The 12,705-nt window shown below is 49.9% G+C and overlaps 2 protein-coding genes across 2 annotated transcripts; one reads left to right on the forward strand and one right to left on the reverse strand.

The window, feature by feature from the left end:
* The first annotated feature begins 469 nt into the window (after nt 1-469).
* On the forward strand, nt 470-2,337 carry LOC123099557 (protein JINGUBANG-like). The gene has a single exon (XM_044521693.1). The coding sequence runs from the start codon at nt 595-597 to the stop codon at nt 2,047-2,049; it is 1,455 nt and encodes a 484-aa protein (XP_044377628.1). The 5' UTR covers nt 470-594; the 3' UTR covers nt 2,050-2,337.
* Nucleotides 2,338-9,242: 6,905 nt separating this feature from the next.
* LOC123096086 (protein JINGUBANG) lies at nt 9,243-11,168 on the reverse strand. Its single transcript, XM_044517685.1, has one exon. The coding sequence runs from the start codon at nt 11,007-11,009 to the stop codon at nt 9,582-9,584; it is 1,428 nt and encodes a 475-aa protein (XP_044373620.1). The 5' UTR covers nt 11,010-11,168; the 3' UTR covers nt 9,243-9,581.
* Between the last annotated feature and the right edge of the window lie 1,537 nt (nt 11,169-12,705).

Below are 12,705 nucleotides of genomic sequence, written 5' to 3' on the forward strand. Positions count from 1 at the left end.
TGGGAGTAGGTTGTAGTTGCATTGCACTATCTAGTAGTTTTTTTATGTCGTTGGACCGTAGTTTTATCTATCTATGCTGTAAAACTATGTAAAATATCTATGTATCGTCGTTTTTATCTATGATTTTTTTACTTTTTTTATATTTTTAAAAATGTGTACGCAATGTTCAGCTGCTGGAGCTACGCGCGCTGCATTTTAGCGCGGCTGCTGGAGCCAGTGCTGCCCACCACGCTTTTCCAAACGATGGGCGCGCTGCAAACTGTTTTTTAACGCGCCGCGCGTTGGGCGGCTGTTAGAGAGGGTCTAACGGGAAGGAAATAATCAATCAAATCGGAACCCTCGATCCGGATCCACCTGTCGGAACGTCGTGCCTCCCACGGCATCGCTCTCGTTTCAGTCTCTCACCATCTCCACGCGATATATATACCGCCGCAGCTCGACTCCGTCTTCTCCAACCTCGCAAGCTTCTTCTCCTGCTCCCTTTCGGTCTCGGCTTTCCTTCCTGACGCAGGCCTTAAAAAGGACCCAGCCGCTCGGCGCAGCGCAAACCATCAGCTGATCGATCGTTTCCTGTGTGAATTGTGCAATCGATCCATGGGTAACCACCAGAAGCTCCTCAACTTCCTCCGGCCGGACCCTGCCGCGGTGGCCGCATGCTCGCCGAGGTCCTTCTCCTCCTCCTCCGCCTCCGTGTCAGATGACGATGGGTATAGCTGCTCGTCCTACCCGACGACGGACGGAGACGCCTCGCCGTCGCGCTACGGCGGCTCGTCGACCCCGCCCACGCCCAAGTCGCCCTGGGCGCACCTCCCTGGCCTCGGCGCCGGGGGTGCCGTTGCCGAACCGGGCGCGACGGGCCTCATCGCGTCGCTGGTCAAAGAGGACGGCCACGTCTACTCGCTGGCGGCCACCGGGGACGTTCTTTACACCGGGACCGACTCTCGGAACGTGCGCGTGTGGCGTGACCAGCGCGAGCTCGCCGGGTTCAGGACCGCCAGCGGCCTCGTCAAGGCCATCGTGGTCGCGGACGACGGCCGCATCTTCACCGGCCACCAGGACGGCAAGGTGCGCGTGTGGCGCGCCGACGCGGACAACCCCGCCGTGCACCGCCAGGTGGGATCGCTCCCGAAGCTCAAGGACTACCTCAAGAGCGCCGTCAACCCCACCAGCTACGTCGAGACGCAGCGCCGGGGGCGCCAACGCGCAGTGTGGCTTCGGCACTCCGACGCCGTGTCCTCCCTCAGCCTCAACGAGGGCGCTGGCCTGCTCTACACGGCCTCCTGGGACAGGACCTTCAAGGTGTGGCGACTGTCGGACTCCAAGTGCCTCGAGTCCGTGAGCGCGCACGACGACGCAGTGAACACCGTGGCCGCCGCCGGGTTCGAAAGCGTCGTGTTCACCGGGTCGGCCGACGGCACCGTCAAGGTGTGGCGGCGGGAGATGGCCCCGAAGGGCGACGCGACGAGGCATGTCCTGGAGACGGTGCTCAGGAAGGGCGAGGGCGCGGTCACCGCCATCGCCGTGTCGCCAGAGGACCGCGTCGTGTACGTGGGCTCGTCGGACGGGCTGGTCACCTTCTGGCACTGGGTCGACGGCGAGGCGAGATACGGCGGTGTGCTCAAGGGCCACAGGATGGCGGTGATGTGCCTGGCGGTGGCCGGCAACGTCGTTGTGAGCGGCTCGGCCGACCGGACCCTCTGCGTCTGGCGCCGCGACGGGGCAGAGCACGTGGGTCTCGCCTTGCTGGCCGGACACACCGGGCCGGTGAAGTGCGTCGCCATGGACGAGGAGGCCGCGGCCGCTGGTTCGGGCGGTGATCGGCGGTTCGTGGTGTACAGCGGGAGCCTCGACGGGTCGGTCAAGGTGTGGCGCCTGGCGGACGCGGAAGCAGAGCCGGCCACGACAGTGCGGGTGACGGAGCGCACAGCAGCAGCACCGGCGCAGCCGTCGCAGGTGTGGAGAGGCCAGCCGGCCCCGGCGGCGTACGCGGAAGCGTGGGCGCCGTGCCAGACGCCGGAGCTGAAGCGCGTGCGCGTGGCAGCTGCGTGAGGTCGAAGCAATGGTACGTGCCCGCATGGAAACAATGTGCTGGCCACGGTTCTGCAAGGAAGGAGGAAACAGAGGAAAGATCGTCGAATGTCCCTTGTGGTGAACGATGCGGAGGGTACCGTGATCGCGAAAGAATGAGAAGCAGTTGATCCGTAGCATCTCTAGTGCAATCGTCCAGCAGCAGGTTCAGCAGTCAGGAGCCATTTTGGACCCCTCTTGGTGAAGGCCTCCTCGCTAGGGAAGGCTCTATTTTTTAAAGTTAGAGCACGTACAGCCGGACTTAACAAATCATGCCCCTCAAACGTCTGCAAATGCGCCCGGACGCGTCCGCGGGCTTGAAAGTTACTTTGTCATGGCAATTAAGTTAAATTTTCCATGGCAAATTGAAAAGATAATTTTGTGATGCTAAAAAAAGCTTAAATTGACATTGCTGTAAAATGTAAAATTACCATGTATGCAAAAGTAAATTTGCCATGATAATTAAGGGAAAATTGCCATGGCAAATTTAAAAAAGGTTAAATTGCGTTGCAAAAAATCATGTGATACATGTGGTAAGCAATTCAAACTATTCAAAAAAAATTGCGTTACAAAAAAAGAAGGTAAATAATGCTATTGCTATAAAAGTAAATTTTTACCATGACTGTAAAAGTAAATTTACCATGCTACAAGTTTAGTTTGCCATGTTCTTTAAAGGGTAAAGTGTTGGAAGATCAAATGGGTTTAAATTAAGTTACCGATGGGTGCTCCCTAATTCTAGTCTTCAAGAAAAAATGTAACCAATGGGTGATGTAATCAAGCAATCTTTGGTACTCAGAAATCGTAGAACCGGTATGGAGCGGGGAGTAGGTCTTTTGTTCGATGGCGGTGTGAAAACACTTTTGGTGAAAATCTGGAAACTTCATTTCTCGAATGTTGGATCGCAAACAGACATACTATATCAGAAGTGGGATGGCAGTATGGCACCCCAGCCACTTAAGCATGTTTTACAGAAGGCTCATGTATTTGTTGAAATTCTAATAGAGAAGTCCTCAAATCTCCTTGTTCATAGTCTCTAGAGAATAACTCAACCCGGCCCGTTCTCATCACCACAAGGATGTATCCATCGTCGGAGAGACATCGGCCGTTACCACGGCGGGTAGATGATGCCGCCACCCTTGTTTGCTAACCCACTCTAACGCCCTGTTTGGAATCTCTCCACTCCGCTCTACTCCGCGGAGCTCGGTTTGAGCTGCTCCGTAAAAAGCTGCGGCAGCCTGCTCCGCTCCGGGAGCTGAGTCGCGGGAGCGGAGAGAAACCGAACAAGCCATAAGAATGGTGGCTCTGCCATGCGCAACAGCAAATGCCTTCAAATCTCCAGAGAGAATCACATGGAAATCAAGTTCCCGTGAAAACCGATGAAAACCACGTAGAAACAATATTTTGAAGTTTTAGGAAATCTATAAAAAAGGATCTTAAGAGGGCGATGTTTAATTAACAAGTGAAATTACCAAGTTCAAAAACATTACCATTTGCATGGTATAAATAATCAGCATTAAATTGTGTCAAACGGTGATTGTGAGTATTCATTGTTGAATTTGTTTTTTCATATCTCAAAAACATTACCATTTAACAGTGAATGTCAGAATACATACTTGAAATTTCGCATGGCAATAAAACAGCAATCTCTTAACATCCTATATTGTTTTTCATATTTTTTGGAAACTTTCAAACGTGGTTTCCACGAAGTTTTCTTTGAAACTTGGTTTCCATGGGATATTCTCTCCAAGCTTCCATGGTTGTGTTTTGTTAATTGCTTGGGTCTTGCACAAACAGATCATGTACCAACCGCATTAAGATGAATCCCATCACATGTGCCATGGTTTTGCTTCTTGCTGTTCTGGTTGAGCGCACAAGCATGCTATATTGTCATTTACACTGAGAAACAGAGGTCAGGTGGCAAAGTTGAAAATCCAGTCAAGTAATAAGAGACAACCTGGTGTTGAAGCTTCACCGATCAATGCCTATTTTGGCACAGTACCAGAAGTTCATGCATTGCATGAATTTCAAAAGGCTTTGTGCCTATGTTTTGCTTGAATTGTATCTGGATACTGTGATTCTTTTGATTGCTTCCACATTATGTTTGGAGAGACATGTCTAACGGCATATTTTTCCAAACTGAAACTGTGCTAGATGTCCATTATGCAGCCTGGATATGCCCTTTGGTTTTATATATTCCACGCATTGTATCATTTTGTCAAAGTGCTGTCGTAAAGTATTCAGGCAAATATGCATTGTATTTGTCACTTTTAACAGAGGAAAGGAGCTCAGAACTGCATACACGTCTAGAAGCTTTGTTTTCTGAAAAATTGTCTCATTGTCTCATAGATATCCACAAATTTTCCACAACCGATTCACACCTCACATTAAAAAAGGAATGAATATTCACATGGAGGGATAACATTACACAACATCAAGGATCCATATCCAAACTGCATTGCACTAGATTCTGTGAAAAAATGCAAAACTGAAAAAAAGGCACAACTGCAAAATTCAGTACACATTATGTAAACATCAAAACTGCAAAATTCAGTGCAGCTTCAGAAAGGAAGACATTGGAGCATCTACTACTCCAATCTGAATTAAAACCATGACACTTATTTTGGATCGAAGGGGGTAGCTTCGAATAGAGATGCAGGGCGGCGCCCGATCCGCCCCACTTCCTTCAAAACGAGAAAAAAAAACTGTTTTAGCTGGATCAGAGTGCATATAAAGTAATATGTACTAGCTGGGCACTTTTGCCGGACTTTGTGGGACGCCGCTCTGCACCCCTAGCTTCAAAGGAGAAGGAGGTTATTTTGTGGCGGAGAAGGGAGTAGCTCTTTTGAAAACTCGGCCCACTCATTTTTCTAACACCATTCCGCAATTTTGCAGCGGCTTCACGTCCCAAGCAAATGACACGAGTACAATGCCTCCGTCGAAAGCACGGTCAAGTGCTAGGTCTCGGAAGGTCCTCGTCGGCCCCAAGTGTTTGGGAGTGTGCTTGGTGGTCGATTGGGTAGTGTTGCGGTGCATCGGCACCCTTGTATCTTGCCTTGGGTGTGTGTGGCGTGTGTGGGGGGTGCGTGTTGTACTCGGATTTGTACTTCTGGTCGATGCTTTATACATAAAACGGGGCGAAAGCCTTTTTCGATAAAGCACGGTCAAGTGGTAGATCTTATCACGGATACCAGCTGCTCGATTGATCATGTTCTTGTCTCCTGTTAATTGAAAGTCCAAATCGAGCAATCGATTGCAAACCTACTCGCAAATAGTAACAAAAATAGGGATCCGTGCATGTCACGAAATTTAGATAGATAGAGTAAACAAAAGTATGGTGTTATTAGCTGTCGATGTGCACCATGACGCACCATTATCTACGAATTGAAGGGCATTCACACATAATAACCACGCCGTCGAGTAGTAAATAAACACGACGTATGGCTGGTCATGCGTATCTATCGACCAAGAGTACTTTACCTATATTGTAATTCTACTATGGATCGGATCCCCAATTCACTTTTTCATTGCGCTTTACCGAGAGCGAGAGGGCGACAAGAGTGCTTTCCATTGCCATTTCCTAGCGCCCTTTTGCGGCTGCTCCACGTCCGAGCAATTGACACGAATTCTGTGCGAAATTAAACATCGAACCCAGTCAAAGTGTTAGCCCAACTGGTCACATTCTTGTCTCCCGTCAATTGACAAATACAAGTCGATCGGTCCACGTTGCAAAGCTACTTGCAAATAGTAGTAATGAAATTAGTGATGCGTGTCACGGAATATATGAGCTTACATCGCGAGATCGACGACCGAAGAGTAAACTAACCACTGGTGCTATTAGCTGGCGATCTGAACGATCTTACTGATTTCATACCTCGATCACCGTCGGGTTTAAACAATTGGACATGGTTTGAGTGTTTTAAACTGAATGTATTCCTAAACTAGCCAGGATAGTTTTCACCCCAGCGCTTTAGACCTACCTCGGATATGTTGGACATGCATGATCGATTTTAAGCACACGCGGCTCCCATCGTTTTCTCACCTTTTGGTTTTTGATTAGCGTAATAACAAATTAACTGGGTGGTAAGCCCGCGGTAATCAATGCAACTTTGGCACCAGATCATATTTTCTTCAACACGTATTCGTCTCTAGTGCAAACTGAGTGCGCACTTGTTGCGCAACCAGTGGGCACGTGCACCACACTGGTTAAAAGCAATATACGTGAGGAGAAAAAAAGGAATGTCGTGTGTACCTTTAGGTTGGGAAGTTTTCCGAGAGAGGAGGTTGGGTTGGAACTTGGAAATTGGAACCCATGCCCATGTCCTACGACGATTCTTCTAGAATGAAACAAAAAGGGCCACATGGCCACCCTTAAATTAGGCAACTGTTTTACAGGGTACGTGCCCTTAAATATTGACTAAGCCGAGCGTGAGTGAGATCAACTTTTGCATAAAGAAAGGATCATGAGTGAGATCTACAAGCATTATGGATGGGGACACGGACAGACCTAAAAGGTTCAACATCTACTCCTTCCGTTTGAAAATGCTTGTCATTAAAATGGATGTATCGAGATGTATTTTAGTTTTAGATACATTATTTTTATCCATTTTGTTGACAAGTATTTTCGGACGGAGGGAGTATATATATAAAAAAATCCAACATCTATGAGCCGATGCTTTGATTAATAATTCAAAAAATGGAGTACGCGATCCATGCGACGGTGGTACCCATAGCTAGTAGGTGAGTGCCCCATGCCGCTTGGGAGGTGAACCGTTGAAGCACGAAACTAATGCAACGTGGCGGCCGATCCGGCTTTGAAAGCGTCCTGAAACCAATCAACCAACCGGTAGCTACCAACTAAAACGTCGTCACGTAGACGTATGTATGAAACGGCGACGGGCCAGGCGCACTTGGCCGTTGCACCGAAATGGGAAATGGCCATCAGACAATTGGACAGATCGATGGCTGAACAAATAATCTTTATTTTGCGACAAGTACAAGTGATCTACGTATATAGATCCAATGCTGACGTATTAGTGAAGGAGACGGCCACAGTAGGGTGTGCCTGGTCGTTCGACGTGTCTCCCGTTGAGGATTCGACACCAGTGCTAGCTAAGGGCCTAGCACATGATGATGGTGTACAAATTCTCTTTCTTTTGCTTATTTAGAGCAGGCCTGTGAGTCAGTTTTGGGAAGATTGGTGGATTGGAGATAAAGCATTAAGGGGAATTTTTCCTTGGGCTTTACAACTTATGTTTTGACAAAAGCAAATCAATTAGATACATGCTTGAGAAAGGACTGGATTGTGTCTTTTATTTAGGAAAACTTTCCATCTATTCATCAGTTGTCAAGGTAGTACAAAGAACACCAGAAGTAGAAAAATACATCTAGCTGATGATGTTCTGTTCAGATTGTGCATCATTTTTATTTCCTCTATTGTTTCTGGTCCTAAGGCTGCCCGTAATGGGAGTATCATCGGTAGTATCATGCATGCCAACTAAGCAATTTAGATGAGGTGGCATAGAATTAAATGAAGAAAGAGAGGCTTGAGTATCATATCATCGTATCATATTAAATGATGTGTTACTTTGTGTCATGCATGGCAATAAATGTAGTCCTCTATGATGTAGTATCATATGCATGATACTAATATATATGATACTCTCCATTACAACCAGCCTAATAGCTACTCCCTCCGTTTCTAAATATTTGTCTTTCTAGAGATTTCAATAAGTGACCACATACGGAGCAAAATGAGTGAATCTACACTCTAAAATATATCTATATACATCTGTATGTGATGTCTATTTGAAATTTCTAAAAAGACAAATATTTAGAAACGAAGGGAGTATAACAAAGACAAGTGATTTTTTATAATGAAAATTGGAGAGAGAGCTCCTTTTATAAAAAAGGCATGTGAGTCAGAGTTCAGTAATGCCTGCATAGTTCTTTGTAGCTAGCTCGGCCTATCAATTAAATTGGTAAGGGACAAGGAGTACACGCTTGACCTATACGACTCAAGATGGTCGATCTCGGCGAACTAAGCGTAGCTCAAAGATTCAAATCCTAGATAGACTTCACACTCTTAGATTTATTTTAGCCTTTCGCCATGTTTGTTAAGTGGGAGGAGACGTTCCTCTCGACTACAAGACGCCTTTGGTTGTAATGGGGAACACAGTGCATTGGAACACATTTTTTTAAACCCATCAAAACTGGTGCTTAAATTTTTTGATTTTTTTGACATGAATATGCATGCATGTGGTCTAAATACATGTTAAATTTCGTTCAATAATACTTTGTAGAAACTTTGTATTGTATGCAACACAAAAAAGACAAATTCTGGGCTAAAAATCAACAAAAAACAAGCCCGTATTTTGCATGTGTCGGTCGTTTATGTGTCGCTCACATGCAAGCACGTATATTGACGAAAATTGCACAGTTATAGTACACTACTATTTTTTTGTGCGGCAAAGTTATAATACACTACTATACCTGCATGTACACAAATTTTTTGATTTTTCAATCTGTAAGCATCCATTTTTTTGGACTTCAAAAAACCCGGCTCAATGTGCCCGTGCTCCAAAGGAATTATTCGCTACTCTACGTGCATCTTGGTTCAAACTTCAGGATGTGGAGCCTCTCCCAGATGAGCAAAAAAAAGAAGTGGAGCCTCTCCCAGGCTGAATTTACATGCACGGTTGTTATTTGCTGGGCTCGGACAGAGGGCACATCCTCGACGTGGTGGCTTGGAAGCGTTCATGCTAGCCATTTCTGCCGCAGGATATTTGCCGTGATACACCCCCGGCCCTGAAGCTCACATCCATGTGAACCACCGGACGGACGGAGTCTCTGAAAATGACGGGTGTGGCTCGCACGATGCCCCGCCAGCTCCCGTTGGTCGGCTCCCATGTCGATCTGCACTGCTACAGAGGGCATCCTCGGCTGCCACGGGAACCCCTGTTCCACGGGAGCCGGGTGAGCACCCCCGAAAGTGAAACAAATGAAAGCGACGACGACTCTCTCATTTATGCCATGATTCTTTCCACCAAGCCCGACTACGTCCTGCACAAAACTGCTAAACGTTCTGCACGAAGCCAGTGTACTGCTACAAGTATCATCGCTGCGATTCAAGATTTTTATGTTGCTACACAAGTTAATAATCCTTTAGTGCACACTTGTTTTTCAGGGAACCTTTAGTGCACACCTTGTTGCACGAAATCTATCTCAATGGTTATACAGCCAAAATCACCCACACAAACCATTTTCCCTCTTCTGTCAACCGATTTTGACGTGGCCCGTGACCTCTCACTGTCAACCCACCGCCCATTTCTCCCCGTCAACTACACAGACCAGATGATCTCGGCCACCGCCACACAATCTGATTTCCCACCTCAAAATACACGCACAACTCGTACTGCTACGTATATGTACACTCTAGTACGATCTGCCCGAGTACACGTGTGGCCACCACATTGTTCCCTTCCATGCGCGCACGTAGGAGCACGATTGCTTCGCCCTCACGCCGCTGGCACGCGCTTCGCCTCCGCCGTCGCCTGGTACGGCGCCCACGCCTCCGCGTACGTCGCCGGGGCCGGCTGCCCCCTCCACGCCTGCGACGGCGCTGCTGTGCGCTCCGTCACCGGCGCTGGCGTTTGTGCGTCCGACAGGCGCCAGACCTTGACGGACCCGTCGAGGCTCCCGCTGTACACCACGAACCGCCGATCACTGCCCGAACCGGCGACCGCGGCCTCCTCGTCCATGGCGACGCACTTCACGGGCCCGGTGTGTCCGGTCAGCACGCTCAGGCAGACGTGCTCCGCCCCGTCGCGACGCCAGACGCAGAGGGTCTGGTCGGCCGAGCCGCTGACGACGACGTTGCCGGCCACCGCCAGGCACATCACCGCCATCTTGTGGCCCTTGAGCACGCCGCCGTATCTTGCCTCGCCGTCGACCCAGTACCAGTAGGTGACCAGCCCGTCCGACGAGCCCACGTACACGACGCGGTCCTCGGCCGACACGGCGATGGCGGTGACCGCGCTCTCGCCCTCCCCGAGCACCTTCTCCAGGACATGCTTCGTGGCGTCGCTCTTCGCGGCCATCTCCCGCCGCCACACCTTGACGGTGCCGTCGGCCGATCCGGTGAACACGACGTCGTCGAACCCGGCGGCGGCCACGGTGTTGATGGCGTCGTCGTGCGCGCTGACGGACTCGAGGCACTTGGAGTCCGACACGCGCCACACCTTGAAGGTCCTGTCCCACGAGGCCGAGTAGAGCAGCCCAGCGCCCTCGTCGAGGCTGAGGGAGGACACGGCGTCGGAGTGCCGAAGCCACACCGCGCGCTGGCGCCCCTTGCGCTGCGTCTCGACGTAGCTGGTGGGGTTGACGGCGCTCTTGAGGTAGTCCTTGAGCTTCGGGAGCGAGCCCACCTGGCGGTGCACGGCGGGGTTGTCCGCGTCGGCGCGCCACACGCGCACCTTGCCGTCCTGGTGGCCGGTGAAGATGCGCCCGTCGTCCGCGACCACGATGGCCTTGACGAGGCCGCTGGCGGTCCTGAACCCGGCGAGCTCGCGCTGGTCCCGCCACACGCGCACGTTCCGGGAGTCGGTCCCGGTGTAAAGAACGTCCCCGGTGGCCGCCAGCGAGTAGACGTGCCCGTCCTCCTTGACCAGCGACGCGATGAGGCCCGTGGCCCCAGGTTCCGCAACGGCGCCCCCGGCGCCGAGGCCCGGGAGGTGCGCCCACGGCGACTTGGGCGTGGGCGGGGTCGAGGAGCCGCCGTAGCGCGACGGCGAGGCGTCCCCGTCCGTGGTGGGGTAGGACGAGCAGCTGTACCCGTCGTCGTCCGACACGGAGGCGGAGGAGGAGGAGAAGGACCTCGGCGAGCATGCGGCCACCGCGGCCGGGTCCGGCCGGAGGAAGTTGAGGAGCTTCTGGTGGTTACCCATGGATCGATGCCACAACAGTTCACACGAAAAACGATGGATCGGCTGGTTGATTTGCGCTGCGCCGAGCGGCAGGGTCCTTTATAAGGCGAGGAAAGGGATCCGAATATGGAATGACCTACGCCGGAAGGAAAGCCGAGGCCGAAAGGGAGGAGAAGAAGAAGCTTGTGAGGTTGGAGAAGACTGAGTCGAGCAGCGGCGGTATATATGTCGCGTGGAGACGCTGAGAGACAGAAACGAGAGCGATGCCGCGGGAGCCACGACGTTCCGACATGTGGATCCCGATCGAGGGTTCCGATTTGATTGATTCTTTCCTGCCGTTTAAAGGGGGGTTACGCTTTCTTGATTTTGTCGGTTTTGCTTGAATCATTTTTATTTCATTTATTATATTACTGGGAATGGGTCTCGGACTCGGCGCGCTGCTTGGGTGGCAGGACTATTGTGCCGTTCATTATTGGATGGTTTCGTCACTTGGGATTTTTTCTTAGAGAAAATCTCACTGTTGTGAGAGCTGTCCTCGTGAGGGGCAATTGGATAAAGAAAACTATGTGTCGACCATTCTCTTGCGATGCTAATGGTCGGGCTCGTACGTGAACGTGATCACTAGTATTGCATTCGTTCCATGCAGTTGTTAACACTCCACTGAAAAAACTGTATGTATTGACACTCTTCCCATACGGGAGATCTCATCTGGCGTGCTGGTTTGAGTGTTGGATCGAGTCACCCAAGCCTACATCGATATCGATATCGTACCTGCCCTTGACCAATTTGGTGGGCGGAGCAGGAACTGTACAAGTATTCTTTTGTTTCTGACTTTGTGCTGTGCAGTTCAGGGCGATAAAAGGAGGAAAAAGAGCACATGCATCTTCAGGCTTTATTAGGCAATTGGGGTGTACAAATGGTGCATGCTCTTCTCGGAACGGGCAAAATCGGCTGAGAGGGCGGCGGAAAGGCCCGCGGCTCGCCTCCGTTAATGCAAGCGTGTGGTGTGGTGGCGCCACCGCCATGGACCATGCCGGACCGTACGTACGTGTCAGCAAGGACGGCGGGTGCGAGTTGCTTCCGGGACCGAGGTTTCCGTAACGATTTCAACATGTGGGTTATGGATGGGTCGCATGTGCGTGCTCATTTCATACTACCACATCAATAAAATAGCTTTCCTCAACAACAACAAAAAAGATCAATAAAACAGCAAGGATCACACGCTTTGCTTTGTTTACGAGGGTACGAATCCTTTTTAGAACAAAGGGCGCCATCAGTTTAATAGTATATCTGAGAAGCACACGGTACTTTTAAGCAAGTTGTTGAGCACTAATTAGTGTCCCATTTGGACATCGTTGTACATGCCTTGCCAGTTTGGAACATATTAAAAGTTCAACTTGGCCAGATTTTTTTTTCTCCCCTAACAATGTGCGTACTCCTAATTATTGTCCATATTCAATTTTAGCCCTAACAAGAAAATATTTAGTTATATCCGCAAAAAAAGAGTGAGATACTCCATTAGATTGTAAAAAACACTATAATATCGTGTGCATCCAAATAAGTTTATCAGAAAAAAAAACACAAAACAGGTGGGGAGAAATATTGCAAGTCTTCTTTTTTAAGTTGTTGATTGATTTTGAGATAGCTACCCGCTCGCATACACCCACTCTGTGGAAGCCATCTGAAGCGGGATTGTATCGGTCCGTCCGGTGGTTCG

The sequence above is a fragment of the Triticum aestivum genome, chromosome 4D (assembly GCF_018294505.1).
Source record: "Triticum aestivum cultivar Chinese Spring chromosome 4D, IWGSC CS RefSeq v2.1, whole genome shotgun sequence".
NCBI lineage: Eukaryota > Viridiplantae > Streptophyta > Magnoliopsida > Poales > Poaceae > Triticum > Triticum aestivum.